General features: G+C 41.1%; 3 protein-coding genes across 4 annotated transcripts; 2 read left to right on the forward strand and 1 right to left on the reverse strand.

Moving 5' to 3' along the window:
• Positions 1–1,453: 1,453 nt before the first annotated feature.
• On the reverse strand, positions 1,454–2,635 carry LOC133900311 (uncharacterized). Its single transcript, XM_062341399.1, has 3 exons — positions 2,391–2,635; positions 1,884–2,318; positions 1,454–1,793 (listed from the first exon to the last, which is right to left on the reverse strand). Exons 1-3 carry the CDS (start codon positions 2,633–2,635, stop codon positions 1,454–1,456), a joined length of 1,020 nt encoding a protein of 339 aa, XP_062197383.1.
• Positions 2,636–3,087: 452 nt separating this feature from the next.
• Positions 3,088–9,673, forward strand: LOC133900392 (alpha-L-arabinofuranosidase 1-like). Its single transcript, XM_062341511.1, has 18 exons — positions 3,088–3,411; positions 3,885–4,097; positions 4,221–4,275; positions 4,631–4,827; positions 5,141–5,262; positions 5,345–5,492; positions 6,185–6,254; positions 6,373–6,518; positions 6,588–6,633; positions 6,713–6,765; positions 7,253–7,397; positions 7,631–7,749; positions 7,885–7,956; positions 8,425–8,528; positions 8,694–8,750; positions 8,834–9,026; positions 9,110–9,253; positions 9,395–9,673. Exons 2-18 carry the CDS (start codon positions 3,921–3,923, stop codon positions 9,515–9,517), a joined length of 1,971 nt encoding a protein of 656 aa, XP_062197495.1. The 5' UTR covers positions 3,088–3,411; positions 3,885–3,920; the 3' UTR covers positions 9,518–9,673.
• A 4,185-nt stretch (positions 9,674–13,858) lies between these two features.
• On the forward strand, positions 13,859–22,104 carry LOC133900450 (alpha-L-arabinofuranosidase 1-like). Of its 2 annotated transcripts, XM_062341600.1 has the most exons (18): positions 13,860–14,123; positions 14,504–14,690; positions 15,286–15,340; positions 15,954–16,150; positions 16,256–16,386; positions 16,475–16,622; positions 17,006–17,075; positions 17,871–18,016; positions 18,105–18,150; positions 18,250–18,302; positions 19,184–19,328; positions 19,790–19,896; positions 20,020–20,091; positions 20,533–20,639; positions 20,900–20,956; positions 21,045–21,243; positions 21,394–21,537; positions 21,848–22,104. In XM_062341600.1, the coding sequence occupies exons 2-18, from the start codon at positions 14,514–14,516 to the stop codon at positions 21,968–21,970; spliced, it is 1,977 nt and encodes a 658-aa protein (XP_062197584.1). In that variant the 5' UTR covers positions 13,860–14,123; positions 14,504–14,513; the 3' UTR covers positions 21,971–22,104. The 2 variants fall into 2 exon arrangements, with proteins under 2 accessions (XP_062197585.1, XP_062197584.1); XM_062341601.1 differs by lacking the exons at positions 18,105–18,150; positions 18,250–18,302 and having other exon boundaries at positions 13,859–14,123.
• Positions 22,105–22,603: the final 499 nt, after the last annotated feature.

A 22,603-nucleotide genomic window follows, 5' to 3' on the forward strand; every position in this document is an offset into this window, starting at 1 on the left:
GAGGGCAGTCCGAGTTAGGGCAGTTCAGTCTAGGGAGCGATGACAAGGGTACGAAGAAGGTCACCTCGAGGAAGAAGAAGAAGGTGGACGCGAAAACTGATAGAACCAAATGGACTGACGAGGAAGATGAGTTGTTGGTGTCGGCCTGGCTTAACGTAAGCCAAGATCCGGTTGTGGGCATGGATCAGTCCAGAGAGACCTATTGGGGCCGTATCGCAAAGTATTTCAACACTTACAAGAAGGACACCATGATGCCGAGGACCGACAAAGCGCTCATCAATCATATGAAGCTGATCACGGATGCCGTGACAAAGTTTACGGTGCATTACAGGAAGGTGGAGCAGCTGAACCCGAGTGGCACCAATGAACGTGACAAGGTAACTGTACATTTCGCTGATATTGTCCATGCATGTATAGTCGAACACGACTTATATTTATATGCTTCGCAGATGGCTAGAGCGTGCTCCGCGTATAAAGCAATTGAGGGAAAACCCTTCGCATACACCCACTGTTGGGTGCTGCTGGCCAAGCACCCAAAGTGGCATGCACACGAAGCGGCAAAGGCACAGAAGGTCTTGGAGCTTGCAGAAGCACAGTGCAGCCAAGCTGCAGGCAATGACATCCCAAATGATGCCGCTTCCAACGCGTCGACGGACCTTCCCTGTCCTATTGGCCGTGACCAAGCGAAAGCTTCCCGAGCGCGCAAGTCGCCGTCGCAGTCCTCAATTCCAACCGTGTCTGGAGGAGCATATGAGCGACAATTGCAAGACATCAGTGAAACAAAGAAAGTGATGGTGGAGCTTAAGAAGGAGCAGCTGGAGGTGATGCGTCTCCAAGCGACTGTCCGAATGAATGACCAAGACGAAAGAATTATGAAGGTTGATTTGGACACTGTTTCGGGACCACTGCGGGAGTATTATAGGAAGCGCCAGGAAGACATAATGGCGTGGTGGAAGGTCCTAGAGAACCGAGATTAGGATGGTTGAACTCGTCAAATAGTTGTTAATCGGACTGTAATATTGATGGACATGTGTGTGTCCTGGTACTATGCAACTTTGGAATTATGAACTTTGCTTTGTAATATTTGTCACATTGAAGTACTGTCATTGAGGACTGCAATAGTGGTTCATGTATTGATTCATAGTAGTAGCATTACAAACCAAAGTACATGCCAAAGCCGACTCAACTGGAAACATCACACAAAAGTACATGCGAAACGGTGACCCTATTGGGAACTTAAAACCAAACTTCATGCTTCAAACTAGCTTATGGAATACATACTTTCTGAATTCTACTGTGCTCCATGCATACTCCAAAGGTGCTCTACAAGGTCCGCCCGCAATTGGCGGTGCACTGCACGGTTGCGGATAGCTTGAGTTGTTTCGACATAATGCAGGACACCTTCGTCACCACTTCGATGGACTTGAGTTGGTTCCCCCATGAAGTCGAACACCTACACCGGGGAAGCGGTACCACGCTCGTCCTCAATTATCATGTTGTGCATAATAACGCATGCGGTCATGATATTATGCAAGGTAGACTGATCCCATACTCTAGCCGGCCTGCGAACAATAGCAAACCTAGATTGCAACACACCAAATGCACGTTCGACATCCTTGCGGAGAGCAGCTTGCATCGCGGAGAAATGGATGCTCTTGTTGCCTCGTGGAGCAGGAATTGCCTTCACTATGGTCGCCCATTCGGGGTATATGCCATCGCCGAGGTAGTATCCCATGTCGTACCTGTTACCATTTATGATGTACGAAACAGGTGGGGCACTCCCATCGATAAGCCTAGTAAATAAGTTAGAGCGGTGCAATACGTTTATATCGTTAAGACTCCCATGCATGCCAAAAAAAGCATGCCAAATCCATAAGTCATACGACGCAACCGCCTCCAAAACTATAGAAGGCTTGCGAGTATGGCCTGTGTACGCGCCATGCCACGCTTTTGGACAGTTCTTCCATACCCAATGCATACAATCGATGCTCCCGAGCATCCTGGGAAACCCACGACGCTCCCCTTCTGCCAGGAGACGGGCGGTGTCAGTTTCATTGGGAGCCCGGAGATATTCTTCTCCGAACACCTCCACAATAGCTTGCACATATTTCCGTAATGTCATCATCGCCGTGCTCGCTCCTATCCGCACGTACTCGTCAACTGCATCGGAACTGACTCCGTATGCTAGTTGCCGTATGGCCGCTGTCATTTTTTGCAAGGGGCTAAGGCCGGTTGCATCCCTTCTCTGCCTGAACCAGGTGTCATGCTCCTCCACAACGGCCGCAATACGCAAGAACAACCGCCGCGACATACGAAACCTGGGTGCGTGAAAATACATGACTCAGTGTACACAAGGAAGGTTACGGCTTCCATTACAAAATCGAACTTACCTCCGACGAAACAGGATATCGCCGTACACAGGGTTGTCGGCGAAGTAGTCGTTGTACAGCCTAGCAGCACCTTCGCGGTGTTGCCGGTCTATAACCGCATGGCCGGGCATCAACCCACGCTGCCTGCTACGACGCGCAGCTGCTGCTTCTTCCTCCTCGATGGCAATCAGCACAAGCAGCTCATCCTCTTCGTCACTCGAATCTGAGGAGAACATCATCATTTCCTCCGAATCTGAGGAGTTCATCTTGTATTTGGCAAAAGGAGGAACTAGTGTGAGTCCGCTGTGAGCATGCCGGCCCTTTTTGTAGTGCTACAAATCTTCCCTGCGAAGCCACACTTCAGTAGATTCCATTGCAAGCCGTTTGAAAAGTCCAACGTTTCCTTCCACCACAAGCCGTCTACCCATTCAACACTCTAATCCTGTACTGCATACGCCGTATAAACGCATTCATCGTAAATATACAGATTCGGTACCAAGTATATTAAAATATTAAAAGTCTGTTGGGGAAGGGAATGGGGAAGGGAATGCTGTTGGAGTGCAGGATCCTGAAGGGAATGAATCTGGGAAGGAAATCCTGCTGGGAAGGGATTTTGGAGTGGGAAGAGAAAGAAACGGTTGGGATTGATCTAAAGATAGAGGCCGCAGCTAAATGAAGCCTCCGAAGCCGTTGGACAAATCAACGATGACCCCTATCCATGACAAAGACGGCGGCCCACATCGGGCCCCACGCGTCCGTGGGCGCGCGCAGACAGCTAGCCGCCGCCGCCGAAGTCCACTCCGGCAAGCAACTGGCCGTGCCCCGCCCTGGCTCTCCCCCGTCTCCGGCACCCGATCGGCATCTGACGGCGGAGGTCTCCCCCACACCCCTTGCGTGGCTCCCGTAGCCCGTAGGCACACTTCCCTTCAAAGCCACTGCTTTGTGCTCCTCTACTTAAGCGCACGCCTCCCGGGCTTCTATCCCTGCACTCGCAGCAGGGAGCTCGCCTCTTCTTCCCGAGGTGTTGGATGGTGGATGCATGGTGAGGAACTCGCTAAAGACTCCATCTTTCGTCACCTACTTGCTCTGGGATCTTTAGTTTCAAGCTCTTCCTGTTCGAATTAGGCTCTTGCTGCGCAGACAAGTTGTTCCATATAATGCTCAAGAGACAAGATTTGGCTAATCTCTATGTGCTTTTATTAATGATGAATTGACAGGATCATTTTGAACCCACCTCCTCTTTTCCTATTTAAAATGCCTGTTCAGCTGTATGCTTTATAAAGAACTTCAATTCTTATATTGCAGTTGTACAGTTGCCAACAAATTGTTTAGCTTATGGATGAGGTTTTGGGCACCTATATAGTTGTTCTATATGTAAGATGAGTCCGCTTTTTGTTTCTTCTAGCGGTACTACAGTTTTCTAATCTGAAGCATCAGCTTACAGCAGCTTGCACCTATCAATTTCCACCTAACTCAATTGATGTCTGACGTCTCGTAACGTTATTTGTTCAATAGACGCGTTGGCTGCATTAGTGTTTACAAGTGAACCATATGGATTCCAAGGAAGTGACCTCTCGTACCATCTTCTGCTTCTTGCTTATATCCTTCGTGGGCTGCAATTGTCTGGCATCAGAATTAGAGGCCACCCAGACGGCAACCCTCAAGGTTGATGCCTCACCGCAGCTCGCTCAGAAGATCCCTGAAACACTATTTGGCATATTTTTTGAGGTGAGGGAGTAATTTCTTTGTAGACGCCGGCTTGTTGGGCTTCTCAAATTTCATGGCATATATTCAGAATAATTCAAATATATTCCTTGTTCCATTACGTTCTCACAGTAACTAGCACTGTAGGAAATCAACCATGCAGGAGCTGGTGGAATATGGGCAGAACTTGTTAGTAACAGAGGTACTTCAGTAATTCTTGATTTTATCATGTGCCTTTTGGTGTGAACTGTCTGAATAGTGGCTAGATGCCTTTATTTTGGTTGGGTCAAAAGTAGAAAAATCTATTCCTGTTTATCACTGTCTGAATGTGATAATTTGCCATGCTGTCTAAATAACTCAATTCTGTATTCCCAGAACAACTTTGAGCAAACCAAGATTATTCTGATCATATCTGTGATTCTGTAAAACAATGAACATACAGAATTTTGTTTTGAGCATTAGCTGGAAATAACATAATAGGCCTTTTTCTTCAGAAGCTGCTGTCGAATGCCGATGTTGAAGGTTTAGCATAACCAGTTTCTGGACTTATTCTTCAGGTTTTGAAGCTGGAGGCCTCCATACTCCATCAAATATTGACCCGTGGTCCATCATTGGAGATGACTCTTCCATTTTTGTGTCGACTGATCGTACATCAAGTTTCAGTCGAAACATTGTTGCTTTAAGGATGGAGGTCCTCTGCAATGACTGTCCAGCTGGTGGTGTTGGCATTTACAACCCAGGATTCTGGGGCATGGTATGACTTTTTGTTGATTATATATTGCTTGCTCCTATCAGTATGAGAAATAGCTAGTTTTTATCATAACTAGTTATTTAATATCAGTGATTTGTATGATAGTGCTGTTGCCTAATGCAGTAGTGCTTTATGATCTTGTTTTTGTCATAAAGTTACTAGCGAAATCATCAAGTTCTATGCATTTTTTTTTGGATCATTCAGGTAGTGTTAGCTTTCGTGCTCTGATGTTATACGCAAATACTTTGTACATGTTCTGGTTTACTGCTTTTCTTCACATCTTTTCTTTTCAATAATTTTACATTTGAACTTCCAGAACATAGAAGATGGAAAAACCTACAATCTAGTTATGTATGTTAAGTCACCGGAAACAGCGGACTTGACAGTTTCTCTAACAAGCTCTGATGGGTTGCAAAATCTGGCTTCAGCTACGATCACGTTAGTATCTTTTCTCTCAGTACATGGACCAGGGGAGGATATTTGACTATTCACATTCACTCAGAGGATTGCACTGCTGCAGAGTTTCTGGAGCATCAAATTGGACAAAACTGGAGCAGACTTTGGTTGCTGAAGGAACCAATAGAACCTCAAGGCTTCAAATAACAACTAACAAGAAGGGAGTTGTATGGTTTGATCAAGTATCACTCATGCCTGCAGACACATACAAGGTATATTATATTATTATTCACGATCTTGATAGTGAAAGAAACCTGTATACACTTTGAATAATACATATAAATGAACGACAAACCTCTGAGTATAAAGCACCACCCAATTAATTCTTCCTGGCAACAAAATCTTACTCTTTGAAACAAAAGAATTTGCTAGGTCAGTAGGTTGAGAATGCCCTTTTCAGTAATCTAATAATTACGTCCCATTTCCATTAAATCTTGGACTGGCCACCTTGATCATGTGCAATTGTGCTTTGTGGCACCCACTTGGCTGCAGCATTTCTACTATGATGTGCACTCCATCATCCTTTGAACCATACTACTTTTCATGAACCAAGGGCATACGAACCATACTACTGTTTGGACACTTATAGCCATTTACCTCAAGAGAACAATAGTGTACTAGCGTAGCACCCAGTTCACTGCTTATAGGCGTCGCGGGAAGGAAACAGGCCACAACAGCTTAGGTTTGTTTGAAGAATTTAATCACCAAGTAAATGTTTCTGATGGATACCCTGTTTGGTTGAATTTATATGTAGCTTTATCTCTTTAGTGTATTCAATATCTAGGGATTTATTTATCTTGTTAGAAACTTAGAAATGAAATTGATCTCTTTCTAGTTTATGGACATTTTTTTCGTGCAAGAGTTTATCTGAGTATTTACCACCAATTCTTCTCTGCATGCACAGGGACACGGTTTTCGCACAGAACTTATATCCATGCTTTTGGATTTGAAACCACGATTCTTGAGATTTCCTGGTATGTGCTATGTTTTCTGATTGAAAATCAGGTTCTTGATGTTTGGACATATATGATACATTGATATATGTTCATACATGTTTGGGATAATTGACTAGATTGTGTGCAAATTTTGTAGGAGGTTGCTTTGTAGAAGGTGATTGGCTAAGAAATGCATTCAGGTGGAGAGAATCTATTGGTCCATGGGAAGAGAGGCCTGGACACTTTGGGGATGTTTGGCATTACTGGACTGATGATGGCCTTGGATATTATGAATTTCTTCAGGTACCAGTTTACACTGCTTTGACCTTTCCTATCATCGCCCTAATTATAACTTTGAAATCTACATCAAAGCTTGCAGAGGATCTGGGTGCTGCCCCAATCTGGGTATTCAACAATGGTAACTATTTTCAGATTTGTTAGATCTTTGATCACTGTTGACCTTCTTAGCTGATGGAAAGTCCCCTCTGAAAACTCAGGAGTCAGCCACAATGATGAAGTTGATACTGCTGCTATTGCTCCTTTTGTAAAGGTATGTTTTAAGCTCCCAAGTTATTTCTCGAGCAGACTAGCATTTCTTGATGTAATTATATAAGAGCCTTTAATTTTTTAATGCATTGCACTTCCTCAGCAATGGATGCTATAATAGTGTTCCATTTTTTTTTGAGCAAGGAAGTGTATTTGGAGATTAAAAACTTTATTGCTCAGACCATAATGAGACAATCGCCTATGATCAGTCTGCTTGAATAATGCTAAAGTTCTTTTCTTCTTAATCAGCACTGCAAAGATATGATGGTGGGCTTGATTCTTTACTCTCTTATTCATGTAGTTCACACACAGAGATACTTGACTTGAGTTTTACATTCGCATTTACCAAGATTGTCCATGAACCAATTTCGTCCGTTTATATGAATAGTAGCAAACTCAATAAAATACCATATATATATTATATGGACTTAAGTAGTTTTTATACTCATAATCCTAGCTTCATTATTTTGGAACTATTTGTCTTTCTACAGGATGTGTTGGACAGTCTAGAATTTGCAAGAGGGAGTGCAGAATCAGCATGGGGCTCCGTTAGGGCTGCAATGGGGCACCCTGAACCATTCCCAGTCAAATATGTTGCAATTGGAAATGAAGATTGCGGGAAAAAATTTTACCGCGGTAAATTGATCGACTACATTTTTCTTGCATCCTTTTTAGAGAATAATTCGAAAAGGTCTTGTGCACAAGGGCAGTTCCTACCCAATGTGCCTTTACTAGCGAAGAAACTAAAACTGAACATAACTCCCAGTGGTACTCCACAAGGGGAATACATAACTTAAAACTGCAGAGTACGACAGATGAAACCTACTTTTAGTTACATTTACATGATATTCTCTAATACTGTTGAACAGGTAATTACCTCAAGTTCTACAATGCTATAAGACAGACCTATCCAGACATTCAAATGATTTCAAACTGTGATGGTTCATCTAAACCACTTGATCATCCTGCTGATTTATACGACTTCCATGTAAAGTTCTTGCTGCCAACTTGCCAAGTCTGTTTGTCTCATATCCTCTGTCTAGATTCTGTGGTTCTGTTTCCTTATTCGCCGTCAAAGTCAACTTGCCTTCTCTTAAATTCCGACAATGCTTCTTTTTCCTAGGTCTATACCGATTCTAAGACTTTGTTTTCCATGAGGAACACATTTGACATAACATCTCGTAGTGGATCCAAGGTAAGTCTCAATTTTCACAAGGAAGATTCTTGAGAAACAGCCTCTTTCATGACCTAGCATTTACATTGATTCAGGACTTCATGACATTTCTCTTGGGATGTTCTTAGGATAGTATGAAAAGGGTCCTCTGTTTCTTATATAATAATTGTGCAAAACCTTGGGTATATCCGCTCAATAACAACCTAAAGGGTTATAACTTACAACTCTTAGGGTCAAATCCTAACCCCCCCAAAAAAGGAAGAATAAGGTTACAATTCTTAGGGGCATTGTAATTCTAAAGGACAATGAGTATTATATATGTGGAGCCTAAGTAGTGACTACTATGTTGTGTGATGTTATTTCCCTGTTCTGGAGACTCTCAAGAACTTCATTGATTTTCTTGCTTATTTAGATCATCATACATGCCTATTGGCATCACCATATCCTGTTTAGACAGTATATACCGTTCTGAATATGGTTGAAATGCAGGCTTTTGTTAGTGAGTATGCTGTTTGGAGAAGTGATGCAGGCAGAGGAAGTCTTCTTGCTTCTTTGGCAGAAGCTGCTTTCCTTACTGGACTGGAGAAGAATAGGTGATCTCTCCTTTAATAAAATTGTTGGCTATTGGTTGCTTGGTGCCTGAGCTTTCCTAGATAAATTTTGGATGTTATATTTGCTCATTGAGTCACCATGATCTAATGGAGTTAGTCTTTAGTGTGAGTTACAATGCTAGATGACCTTTTGTTTGTTCTTTGCAGTGACATTGTTCAGATGGCAAGTTATGCACCGCTGTTCGTAAATGACAATGATCAAACGTTAGTATTTAAGGCTTTATGCTTTCTTTCTTCCTTGTGTTCCTGTTGATTTAACATTGCAGTAATGATAATTTGAATATCAGGTGGAACCCAGACGCTATTGTGTTCAACTCCTGGCAACATTATGGTACTCCTAGTTACTGGATGCAGACACTTTTCCGCGAGTCTAGTGGTGCTATGATTCATCCAATTACGATCAGTTCCAGTTACTCTGGTTCACTAGCAGCATCTGCAATTACTTGGCAGGATTCAGAGAATAGCTTCCTAAGAGTAAAGGCAAGTAAAATTTCTCGCATCCATCCTAGCCTGCACCTGAAGGATTATAAACTTGTACTAAATCTAGAAAAGCTCTTGTGCAGGTGGTAAACTTTGGGTCGGATGCTGTTAGCCTCACAATCTCCACAAGTGGACTTCAGGCCAGTGTTAACGCGCCGGGATCAACCGCCACTGTGCTCACATCTAGCAATGTCATGGACGAAAACTCTTTCAGTAACCCAAACAAGGTCGTTAACCCCTTTTTTTCTTCCTCGTGTCTAAATGGCCATATCACTTAATTTCGTCACAATAGTTAGATCTTGTAGGTTTTGCTGTCCTTGTCTCTCGGGTGATCTGAATCCAAAGCTTGCTTGTGAACCATTGTGCAGGTTGTGCCGGTGAAGAGCCAGCTGGGCAACGCTGCAGAGCAGATGCAGGTCACGCTGGCTCCTCACTCCTTCACTTCGTTTGATCTCGCGCTGGCCCAGTCCAAACTTGTCGCGGAGATGTGAAGTGGCGACACCAACACGAGGCTGGAGGAATAATCTACGAGGAGTGATACCCAAATACAAGTAATCAGAGAGTTGTCAGGATCTTGATGACGCGTTGTATATATAGCGCAATACGAACAGTATACTAAATAAAAAATGGCATCAGGCTTGTTTGTTTGAGGCTGATTAACATGCATGCCTTCTCCGTGTTTGCTTTACATGACAGATCACGCCATAGGTGTTTCGGTTTACTCATTTTATTTATTCGAAAAGGCATGCAGTTCCAGGACTACTCAGTTGTACTACAACACATCCTGAAACTCAGTCGTCCTGCATGGTCACCGGCGACGCTAAGTTGCTCACCACATGCACGTCTTTCTCACCGAAAAATCCGATCCATTAGAATCGTCCTTTTCTCACCGCTCTGTGGTTTGTTTTTGGGTTTACTACTCACATTAAGTTCATTCCCAATACATACATAACGTAGCATTGCGAGAGAACAAGCAAACAAATGCTAAATGTGAACTCGACCAGCAAGAGGACAAGCAAGCAAACAAGTGCCATTGTTTCAACCTCTTTCTTAATTTACACTAAAATGCTTCTTCGATCTCAGGACTAACACTTGATTATTGGGTTTGCGCCTCTGAGATGTCAGTTCCCTAGCTCTTCCTTTTTTTTTCTCCAAAGAGGATAGCTCTTTTTTTTCAAAGAGAATTGGATTTCAGGAGAATAGCTCTCCCTTTTTTTTGCATGGGGGTGAACTTGTTGATCAGGCAGGCCGCCTACTCTTTCGGAAGAGAGACATGTTGTTAAATCAATATATCAATTCACGAAAGCAAGGGGTGGGTTTAGAAATGGGCGAATGATGGCCATATATATGGTTAACTAAAGGTGTTCAATTGTACCAGATCAAATGGGCCGGTACAAGGTATGGTATTTTTGTCCGGTCTAAGCATGACACGGCCTGTGCCAGCACCACACATTGGGCTGGTACGGCATGACTCGTTTAAACTTTTTTTATTTTTTAAAAATATATAATAATTTGTTTAGAGATAATATCATATATAAATTATGGTGTAGTGGTAATGTACTTTACTTCCTAGCACAAGGTTGCGGGTTCGATTTCGGATGGCACCTATTTTTTCAATTTTTGACATGATAACAGACTAACATGTCAAAAAAATTCATCAAATCTACCATGCTGTGGATCGACACGGTACAGTATAACCATAAGTGAGCCATGCCTGAACCTATAAGGTTCTTCACTGGATTGATACAGTATGTCCAGCTTGGCTAATGGACCGTGCCTAGCTGGGTTTGGGTTGTTGTAACACCTCACTTTACAACTAAGCCTATTTATATGAAAATAGGACATTTTGGCAGCATTTCCTCTATAGAGAGGTATAACTGAACAAAAGTAAGATCTCAGACAGACAGAAACAGATATAACCAGCATATCTATAGAAATCATCATGACGCAACCAGCGTCTTACCACAACATGAACCAAGCAACGACAAACCATCAAAAACACAACTTCTAAGCACCGGGTGAGCTATCGACATTGTGAGGAGGTAGTGTGTGCAACTACCCAGATCCAACCCCAAAATGCACGTCAGCAGCTAAACATACCTGTAAAGATTTAACAGGGGGATGAGACGAGCTCAGCAAGTAACAGCTATGAATATATACACGTCTCATTTAAAACGAAAGCATTTGGGAATAAAACATTCTTCTTCCAGCAACCAGAACAAACCACATGGTTTTAAAGAGACCATCATTTCAGAATTTTTGTTGAGACAGTAAAGACAAACTTCAACCCATCCTCCCACAAGAATATGGCATTCAACCCCCCCAGAAAGCTGAATTCTCCAGATATCATAAAAAAAATGTAGGAATGCCATGATGCAACTCCATTTGAGAGCTGGACGATGCCAACATCTCATGCAACTCCATGTACCGGTACGAATCACGCGCGATGGCAGTGATCGGCCTTTATCACCATATGAAGTGCATAAATGCATATGTATGCATGTGAATTGACGTCAATTCTTTATTTCTTTTTGAATAGCTCATGATAAAAACCACAACTGATTCATGAAAACAAACTGGTTCATGAAGACAAATGTTCAATCCAAATCAATAAGTAAAGCATTGATTTAAATAATCGAATGCAACGACATCCATGATTTAAATGGATTACAAAAGAAAACCATATACTTCAATTTTATTTGCAAAAGAAGTAAGACGTGAATATAAAAATAGCATGAAATCACACCCCCACGTTACTTGCCTTTTACCCAAAAGCGACGAAGAAAAAATTCCGATCAAGAACCCCCGGAAGTGGTACCACCTGTACAGGTATGCTATTAGCACTAAAGCACATTTAAAACACATAGAATATGAGGCGTCATTCCTACATCGGAAAACGTCGCATATACGCCTATATTCCAGACAACTGAACAGAGAACTGTATCACATGAAATAATACACTATTTCCAATTCAGAGTCGAACTAAAATTCTCATTACTTAGACTTCGCTTCGATGAACGAATTACTTCGACTCGGATGTCGTATCTTCGAATCAACAGCGATTATCAAAACGAATCAAACTATTGATCACATGAAATGATACGACACGAATTGCTTGATTTGATTTAATCCAACCACAAACGTCCAGAAATTACCGAGAATTCGCCTTTGAAAGATTGATGACGAATCCGACGAAATTCCGAAATTTCCAACTTTTCCCTCTTTTCTTTTTTTTTCCTCTCTTTTTTTTCCTTTTCTTTTTTTCTTTTTTTTTCTTTTTTTCTTTTTTTTCTTCCTTTCTCTTTTTTTTTCTTCTCTCTCTTTTTTCCTTTTCTTCCTTCTTCTTCCTGGCTTCTCTCCCGCGCTGCTCTATTTGGCTTCTTCTCTGGCCGGCTTGGCTGCTCGTCGGAATACAGAGAGAGGGAGAGGGCAGCAGCAGGCGGCGACGGCCGGCGGCGCGCAGCAGCCGGCGGCAGCGGTGGCTCGGCGCAGAGGCGACGCACGGCGGGCGGTGCGCGGCGCAGCGGCGGCGACACACGGCGGCGGCGCGCGGCGGACGGTGGCGCGGCGGCGCGGCGCTCTTGCGGCGACGGCCGGCGCGGGAACAGCAGCGCGCAGCAGCGATGGAGAGAGAGCGAGAGAAAGAAACGCAGGCGCGTGAAGAGTCTGCATGGATCGGGTTGAAGATCCATCCAGTACTTATCTATTTTTTTAATTTTTTTTCAAAACAACGAACGGTCTAAATTTAATGGGCTTGCTACGGGTCACAAAGTGCCCGAAACGGACATATGAATAGCAAAATGGGTTCGTCTTGACGAGATGAACGCAACCACGGTCTCCGATCGTCCATACGAGCAACGGATCAAAAAGTCAACTTTTGGTCAAAATCTTCTCTCTCTTTTTTTTCAAAATAAATTCGGTATTACAGTTGTACCGTGTCGGACGGCCTTAGTTGTATATCTCTGGTTAACTAGACGTACTGCCTCTAAATATGAAAATCTTTTTATGGTGTGAAGGTGATGATCACATGCAAGTCTTTCTCACCCCTGTGTGGCTTTTTGTCTTTGTTACTAATCACGCAAGTCCATTCCCAATACATACATGCGTAGCAATGCAAGAGGACAACAAATAAGGACGAGCAATAAACGAGAAATGTGAACTCACACAAAGCTGGCATATAGTGTATATATAGAGAGAGAGAGACGGCGTGACGAGCTTGCAAACCAGCCTCTTTTTCCTTCCATTTGGCTTGTATCCACAACTGATGCATGATTCAATCATTTCCACGCATCATTGATCGCTTGTCTACCTTCATATATATGCTGCATTGCTTTGCTTTGCTTCTTGTTAGGATAGGATTTGGCAGTTCCTGTGATATATAGCAAGCAAAGCTCATCAAGAAAACCAATTAGTTTCTGTACTGCCGGTGCACATGCAGATATTAACCTAACCACCGATTAGTTACTTAACTTCACAAAGGACATTTATACTCATCAGAAAACAATAACGCAAGCAGGCAATGGCTGCTTTTCTTCTACCACTTGCATGCATGCTGAGAGAGATAGGCCCTGAGCTCCGGATCAACTTCTTAGGAGAATTAGGAGAGCTTTGCTAAGGACCAGTTTACAATTTTCAGTTTAAAAAGATTTCGTGAGAGTGATTTCTAAAATGAATTAGATGCTAGGAACTGAAAAAATTAGTTTTCTCTAATTCACTTTTTTTTCTTAAAAAATCACTTTTAGCTACAAAATCATTTTCCCTGAAAAAACACTTCTTCTATAGAATTTGGATATCTTTTCTGACATCCGGGCCCTCCCCCAGGGAACGGACACGTCTCGTCTCTCCCGGGAAGCAACGGCCAAGCGGTTGCCCATCACCTCGTATCAGTCGCCCGTTCAAGATCCGACGGTCACTATGCCCCCCCAGAGCACCCTGCGTGGCTCCGGCCCCGGCTGCAACCCTCCTCTGCTCTGCTAGCCCCCTTCCACCGCTTCCATGTTGGTAGCATCATGCCACGCCATGGCCTACTTAAAGCAGCACAGCGTCCTTCCCGAGCTCACACTTCACAGCGTCTCATGCTTGAGCGCACTTCGTCAGGTGACACACCTTCTCTTCTCACGTCTTATCTCTTCCGATTGTATATTCTTGGTTGAGCGCCTCAGGTGTTTGATGAAATGCCTAAGAGATCGTAGAGCTCCCCTCGCGTTCTTGGCTCAATGTATGACAATTTAGTATCGGTTTCGTTGCAAGTTTCGATGGGTCTAGCGGTGGTTGCTGAGCCTCTTTATCTGTGTCAGTTTGAGGATTTATCTTGTACGTGGCAGTTTTAATTTATAATGAAGTCCTAATCCAATGATCCTTGTCATTTTCTCCTCTGTTTTAAATGCTCTTTACCTATTCAGTTGATTTCTTTATCTTCTGTTCGTTGCTGTTTAACCCCTTTCGAATTGTTACATTTACCTTCTATCGGAATGCAGCAGTGTGCATATGGCTTCCAAGCAAGTGTTTTCCTGTGCCATCTTCTGCTCCTTCCTTTTGTTCTCAGTGAGCTGCAAAGGCCTCGCTGCTGAATTGGAGGGGACTCAGGCAGCACTACTACAGGTTGATGCTTCGTGGAGGCTTGCTCGGAAGATCCCTGAAACATTATTTGGATTATTCTTTGAGGTGAGATCCTGCTTCTTTAACTTCCTGTCAGTTCGTCTTCTTACATTCTCTAGCGATCCGCTTCTGTATTTGTTCCAAAAGAAATTTGTGCTTCTGTACCGTCTCCTCGATTTCCCTACATCAGTTCGATAGGCATTGGAAATTGAAGGTCCAACGAATACAAGTTAGTGAATCTAGGAGACATAATTAGCTTGTCATATTTTTCTATTTCTCGATTACAAGGAAGAACTAGTTTGTCATCCGAGGTTGTAGTACACTGCAGTGCAAATTACGGTGCCATTTCATGTTCATGGCCATTTTTTCGCATGGTTCAGAAAAAAAAAAGACTTCCTTGTACTGGGAGTTTTCTCCTAGGTATATATCATTTAGCACCTCTTATTTCTAGTTTCTTTCTTTCGTAATGCCAATTATGAAATTTTATTTGCAATTACTTGTTGGAGCAAGAAGCAGTCAAGTACTCCAGTTGTTCCTTTCTTCAGTATGACAGTTTTTTTTGGTTAATACTTATTTTAATTTTCACTGCATGATAACAAAAATCTGATTATTTCATATTATCCTATATATATTCATGATAACCATATTAGTGAATTTTCAGGAGATCAACCATGCTGGAGCTGGCGGAATATGGGCAGAGCTTGTTAACAACAGAGGTACTACTATTACTCTTAGCTTCTATATACACTTCTGGGCAAAATTCTCTGACAAGTGACTGGTTGCAGTTCATCAGGTTGCCTGCTTGCTTGTTCCGAGGGAATTGATAGATAGTTCAAAATCTAGGCAATGAAACTGCACCTTGTATAAAAGGTGCAGTTCACAGTAGGGGCCTCCCCTGCTGTTTTCCCCTCAAAAAATGTAACTACACCTTTTAGTGCGGCACCTAGTAGCATATTTCGAAACCTGAAACCTTAGCAAGATATATCCAAAATGTCCCTAATAACAGTGGTTCATACAGGCCGATTGGATTAATGAATTTAAGTACAGAAGTGAATCTTTTGCTGAAACACGCAACAATCCTATAAAAGGATAATTCTACAAAAAGTTCTGTAAACGGTGTTATTTATCCTCATTTCTTTATGCTGCTTGTTGGTTAATTCAGTTCTGTTACTTAGATAATTCTGAGCATTGTTACATAACTAAATACACTGAAGCAGTATTAAACCATAGAACAACAGGGGAAAAAAATATTTGACCTTTTTCTTTTATAACTGTCATTAACACTTGAAGTTTTAGCCTTAACTGACTGTTGCATAATTTGTGCTTTAGGTTTTGAAGCTGGAGGGCCCCACACCCCTTCAAACATAGACCCATGGGGCATCATTGGAGATGAATCCTCCATATACGTGATGACTGATCGTGTCTCCTGCTTCACTAGAAATATTGTTGCCTTAAGAATGGAGGTTCTCTGTGACAAGTGTCCAGCTGGTGGTGTTGGCATTTACAACCCGGGATTCTGGGGCATGGTATGAATACATAACTCCACTGGCATATCAGCATGAAGATTCTGACCACATTTCTACTTTTCCCTTCTGGTGTTATGAAGATTCTGACCACATTTGATTTTCTAGAACATAGAAGAAGGAAAAACCTATAATCTAGTCATGTACGTCAAATCACCAGAATCTGTGGAGTTGACAGCTTCACTCACATGTTCAAGACCTTCAGGTGCATTGCAAAACCTGGCATCAGCTTCTATACAGTATGTATCTTTTCCCTGACATGGAGAGTATTTTGAATTTGTTCTTTTTCTTTGCTAACTGATATAATTGCACATTGCACTGTTACAGTGATATTGACTTGTCAAATTGGACAAAGGTAGACCTGAAATTATTAGCTCAAGGAACATGCAGAACTTCAAGACTTGATCTAACAACTTCCAAAAGGGGAGTTATGTGGTTTGATCAAGTGTCGCTCATGCCTTCAGATACATACAAGGTGCGTTGCATTTTTATTCTTTATCTCGATTTTGGCTATTTGCAAGAACAAAGATATTATGGCATGGCTCATGAAGATCCAAGAAGAAAATTTAGTACCATGAATTAATTGGTAAGAAAAGATACAAGCTTGCACTGTTTGTTAGTTAGCAGGCATATATTCAATGGGTACCCTTTTCATATTATGTGTGCCATCAGAGTTATTCAATCATCACCGTAATGTCGGTCCAAGAGTTAACATTGCTAACCAATAGATCAAATCAGATAAATTATATTCATTTTTATAGAAATTTGAAAAAAAATAGTCTTCCTTTTCTAACGCCAGACCTTGCTTACTATGACATTGACATGAGTTGCTAATTGCATTTTGTTCTACACATACAGGGACACGGTTTTCGCAAGGAACTCATGTCTATGCTCTTGGATTTAAAACCACGGTTCTTACGATTTCCTGGTATTTTCTATGTTTTCTGATCAAAACCAACTATGGACTGTATTCAATGTTTTCTCACTGAACTGCTACTTTACATTCCTTTGCATTAGGAGTAGGTAGAAACTAGAATACAGGCAAATGAAAGGAAACATGCTTTGATGATATAACTATACTAGGTTTGTCAAATAAATTACTAGCGACTCACCTAGCACAATATAATAGAAACACACTGTATTTTCCTCTGTGCTGACATGCTTATGTTTAGAACACATAACACTCACCAGACTTACAGTATTTTCATTGTTGCAGACGTAACTAGTGTTCTATCAAGTATCAAGTTAATTGACCGAACAGAGAAGTTATTGCAGATGGTGTACCCACGAGACAATTTTTCCTTGTGGCATAGCCCAAAATATGGGCAACATAGGAATATAACACCTTTTTTTTTTAACAAAACCACAGGAATACAACACTACCTATACCTCTCAAGGAACAAAGTTAACATTTTGAGAACACGTTTCCTGCTACTACTTTAATGTCACATCCAAACATACTCCAAGGGAACTCTTGATTATTACTAGTACTGTACAACACAAAAATATGTAAGATTTTCGAATAAACTTCAAATCTTATGGTGAGTTAATCTGTAATGCCATGTTAAAATTTATGGTTAGTCTAAAATGACTGTATTTTACTTATGGTTACCATGATGCATACTTTTTTTCATCTTGAAAGTGAGTTGAACGAGCCAACTTTGTATCAGTCCTCCAATGGTACACAGATTGAGTAACAATATTTGTGCATCATTTTTGATAGGGGGTTGCTTTGTTGAAGGCAACTTGTTAAGAAATGCTTTCAGATGGAAGGAAACTATCGGTCCATGGGAAGAGAGACCTGGACACTATGGAGACGTATGGAATTACTGGACCGATGATGGCCTTGGATATTATGAGCTTCTTCAGGTAAATGTTGATTAATGACATCTGAGTTTGCCTCTTTTGGTTTCACCATAACTTCACCATAACTCTTTGTTTCAAATGTTTACAAAAGCTCTCAGAAGACCTGGGTGCTGCCCCAATCTGGGTCTTCAATGCTGGTAAATATGATTTTGTTATTTTGACGGTTTTTCCTTTTTATATCTTTAATAATCAAAAGCATACCATTAAGTTCTTGGACTTTTTATCCCGAATTTTAGGAATTGGTCACAATGAGGGAGTTGACACCACTATTATCGCACCTTTTGTCAAGGTATTTTTTGAAATCCCTAGATCTTTCGTTGTTTGGATGATGTAATGTAATAGAAAATTTTCCTCCTTCAATAAACTAAAATGGTAGTTGGGCTTTAACCTGGTGAGTAAGAGTTCATTGGTAATTGTCAACCTTTGCACTTAATTCATTGGTAATTGTCAACCATTAAAGCTAGTATTGAGCTGCATGCACCAACCAGTTCACCCATAAGCCTAAGCTGATGAGGAAAGGTGGGCAATTCACTTATACTCAGGCCTCAGACGTAGAAATAGGAGTGGGCTGTAATTTTTTATTTAATTGCGCCCGCTATGACTCGAACTCGAGACCTCTAGCCCTGATACCATATTGAGCTGCATGCACCGACCAGTTCACCCATAAGTTTAAGCTGATGAGGAAAGATGGACAATTTACTTATACTTCAACATCTAGCTCAATTTGTTCTCTCTGGAACATTTTTATCAGCATATTTAGTGCAGGTAAGCTTGGTGATCTTGTCAAAAGGAAACCCTATTATGACTATTTTCCAGAATCTGAATGACACGACCACATATATTGTGTATGCTTGATCAAATGCCTAAAAAAACTCATACTTCGTTGATATTTAATAAGGGATGTGGTTGGCATCGCATAATTCTTTACTTTGCCATTCTTAAGGCCACACACTAATCTATGATAAAGCCAAACTGCCGTAATTGGTCTTTAAAGAAAAAAGGCAAGCAAATAAGAATTGTCTAGTTTATTAAAATAGTTATTCCTTCTTCTTTTTCTCATACTCATAGAAAATACCATCTCATACTCATAGAAAATACCATGCCAATGTGCATTTCTCAATAAATTTACTTTCACTATTTCTCAAAATAATTTTATTTTTCCTTCTATAGGATGTATTGGATAGTCTTGAGTTTGCAAGGGGGAGTGCAGAATCAACATGGGGCTATCTTAGAGCTGCAATGGGGCATCCAGAACGTTTCCCACTAAAGTATGTCGCAATTGGGAATGAAGACTGTCGGAAGGAATTTTACCTTGGTAAAGTTGATTAATTAACATATACAAAGTATAAAGAACTTATTTTTCATCATTAACATAGGCGTTTATATTTATCTTAGGACTGAACTGATGTCATGGCAAGTGTAATTAACACAATCCGGCACTCATTTTCTATTAAACTGTATATATGAAACCACATTTTTATTCATCATGTCCCCCTTCTTTCATCTTTTTCCTTTTATTACTTTGTGGAATCAACTTGATCCTGGTGATATATGTTTGCATCCCAATAAAGTGCAATAAAAAGCATTATCAAGCAAAAAAATTGAAAACAATACCGTCAAAACCAGATTCCTTAGGGTACATTTGTTTCGCACACGAATGAAGCTATATTTGATCATAACTTATAGATTTACAGTAGCCTCACCAATTTCTCTGAAGTTGTAGTGAGCTTCCCAAGAATACTCACTTTGCACATGTTCTTTAATTCTATTGAACAGGAAACTACCTCAAATTTTACAATGCTATAAGAGAGGCCTATCCAGACATTCAAATGATTTCAAACTGTGATGGACTTGACCATCCTGCAGATTTGTATGATTTCCATGTAAGCTTATTGCTTCCGAGTCTGTCATTTCCTCCCTGTTTAATTTTGTCTTGTGACTTCGAAACAAAGATCTTGGTGTGCTTTTATTGACAGATATCTAAAAATATCACCTTTTTTTCGCAGATTTATAACAATGCAACTGATCTTTTCCTCATGAAAAATAAGTTTGACAGGACATCACGTATGGGGCCTAAGGTATAATCTAGTCTTTATGGTTTCTATGAAGTGGTTCATTTTGGTAATAGATGCCATTAAAAAAGTCTTAGAAGGATGTACCTTTCATGGATCAAGCTTCCTGACTTTCATAAGACATTGTTTTTTTTTCCATCATGTTCTGTAATTGAGACTGGAACCTTTGTTAACGAAATACATTAGACATCACCAGGGGCCTCCCCTACTGTATTTCCCTAAAAAAAACATTAGACATTTGGCAAACTTATTATATAGATGTGGACATGTGGTGACTATCTTCTCTATACTACATTTTTTGAGCAGATGAGGTAACTATCAAGTAGTATAAACACACTATTCATCAGACCTCAAGAAACGCTGTTCAACATAGTTATCTTTCTTATTGACATCATTGGATGTTAGGTAGACAGGAAGTAGACTGACCATGCTATGTTCATATTCCAGGTGTTTGTTAGTGAATATGCTGTTACTGAAGCAAAGGATGCTGGTAGAGGAAGCCTCCTTGCTTCACTGGCAGAGGCTGCTTTTCTTACTGGATTGGAAAAGAATAGGTAATCCCCTTCGCACGTCGTTATCATGAGATCTGGGGAAATATCATATGGTTGCCTATTGTCATTAGATCAAGCACTAGTTTTTTGTGAATATATGTTGACATTGTCTTTGATAATTGTGACCTCGTTTTGGGGAAAGAATCATGTTAAGAGATAACAAGAAAATATATATAGAGTAATCTTATATACACTGACAGTGAGTAACAAACAATTACTTGTTTTGGGTTAATGAGATGGCTCTCTGGCATGCTTCTTTGTAGTGACATTGTTCAGATGGCATGTTATGCACCACTCTTCGTAAATGACAACCATCCTGGGTTAGTATTGATAAGCTTCATGCTTTTGTTTGCTCTAGCCTTCTTATTTGTGACACCTGCAGTGTTTATGTTTCGACCCTTTTATCAGCTGGAAGTGGAACCCAGATGCGATAGTCTTCAATTCCTGGCAGCAGTATGGGACTCCTAGTTACTGGATGCAGATATTTTTTCGTGAATCCAACGGTGCTGTGATTCATCCAGTTACAGTCACATCCAGCTACTCCGATTCATTGGCAGCATCTGCTATTACCTGGCAGGACACTGAGAACAGCTTCCTGAGGGTGAAGGTAAATCCAGTGGTTTCTTATTTTCTTCTTGCATGTGTGTGATTTCTTCAATTCCTTACATATGTACCGCAATGTTTGAAATGACTGGATCCAGATATCCGTAGATAAGGATTTCTTATAACCTTATATTGACCTTCAAATATTTTGCAGATTGTAAACTTTGGATCTCATGCTGTGAACCTTACCATATGTGCAACTGGACTTCAGGCTGGTGTCAATACAATGGGATCAAGAGTCACTGTTCTGACGTCCAGCAATGTGATGGATGAAAATTCGTTCAGCAACCCAAATAATGTAAGCGGGTGACTGCTTTTTACAAGCTTTTTCGTATTGCATACATTATCAACCATATTTAGTGAGTTCAGCAACGTTTTGAGTAGAAGCACTGCATCCGATAGCGCATCTGTCAACTAGTATAGTAGCATGACTTCCATATGTCAAGGTGAATTGTTTCTGAACTTTGAAGCCTACACTTAGACTCTGTCATCTCCTTCGGTAGTGTCTAGACTCTAGAATCAATTTGCAGGGATTTGTTGCGTTAAATGTAACACACCATTCTCATGTGTCAGATAGTTCATCTAACATAAACTTGTGAATGATGCAGGTTGTGCCAGTTACGAGAGAGCTACCCAATGCAGCAGAAGTGATGCAAGCCTTGCTCAGCCCTTACTCGTTCACTTCATTCGACCTAGCTCTGGATGAATACAGACGTGTGGCAGAGATGTGAAACAATAGAGCAAGATTTACGTAAGAGACATGATGTGTGGTAACATAATTGCAGAAAGCATAGTGTGATCTGCGTTCTGGTATTTGCCTATCAGGCCTTATGTTATCCTTCTGTTTATGAGACTGCAAGCATACTGTGGCAGGCTGATTTCTTGCTACTTTTCTTTCGCTTGATCAAAGTGAACCCTAGTTTCTCAAGGTGTAATGCATCTGAAGTTATTCAGATAGTCATCCTATATCGGCATCATGCATGATTTGCCTTGTATTTGCTCAAGTCCTTGGATTAATATTTGATGCAAGAACATATAGTTGCAGGGGATTAAATGCTCTGCTAGGGAAACTTGCTTCTGAGAACCAGCACAGGAACTGAACAAACATATCCCCATCACATCTCATAGACTAGCCCCACATAAAACCAAAATATTCTCAATCTCACGGATGCAAAACCACACATAATTTTGCACGAAACAAATGATCCGTGGGAACAGAATGACCGTTGGTTAGAGCTTTGCACCAAACGCTTAAGATAGCTAATGCACTTCCGGAACGCACAGCCTCACGTGCACTGAACATGGCAAAGATGATGGCCATCTCTTTTTTCGAAAACCAAAGACGATGGCCATCTCTACCGACA

The sequence above is a fragment of the Phragmites australis genome, chromosome 19 (genome assembly GCF_958298935.1).
Source record: "Phragmites australis chromosome 19, lpPhrAust1.1, whole genome shotgun sequence".
NCBI lineage: Eukaryota > Viridiplantae > Streptophyta > Magnoliopsida > Poales > Poaceae > Phragmites > Phragmites australis.

Excerpts from the sequence above, each read along its gene's own strand:
- LOC133900450 (XM_062341600.1), top strand. The coding sequence starts at position 14,514 with ATGGCTTCCAAGCAAGTGTTTTCCTGTGCCATCTTCTGCTCCTTCCTT. Across the intron at positions 17,076-17,870 it reads ACGGTTCTTACGATTTCCTG|GGGGTTGCTTTGTTGAAGGC; the intron begins GTATTTTCTATG and ends CATTTTTGATAG. Across the intron at positions 18,303-19,183 it reads TTATCGCACCTTTTGTCAAG|GATGTATTGGATAGTCTTGA; the intron begins GTATTTTTTGAA and ends TTCCTTCTATAG.
- LOC133900311 (XM_062341399.1), bottom strand. The coding sequence starts at position 2,635 with ATGAACTCCTCAGATTCGGAGGAAATGATGATGTTCTCCTCAGATTCG. Across the intron at positions 2,319-2,390 it reads GATATCCTGTTTCGTCGGAG|GTTTCGTATGTCGCGGCGGT; the intron begins GTAAGTTCGATT and ends TCACGCACCCAG. Across the intron at positions 1,794-1,883 it reads GTTTTGGAGGCGGTTGCGTC|GCTTATCGATGGGAGTGCCC; the intron begins GTATGACTTATG and ends CTTATTTACTAG.
- LOC133900392 (XM_062341511.1), top strand. The coding sequence starts at position 3,921 with ATGGATTCCAAGGAAGTGACCTCTCGTACCATCTTCTGCTTCTTGCTT. Across the intron at positions 6,255-6,372 it reads ACGATTCTTGAGATTTCCTG|GAGGTTGCTTTGTAGAAGGT; the intron begins GTATGTGCTATG and ends CAAATTTTGTAG. Across the intron at positions 7,957-8,424 it reads CATCTCGTAGTGGATCCAAG|GCTTTTGTTAGTGAGTATGC; the intron begins GTAAGTCTCAAT and ends GTTGAAATGCAG.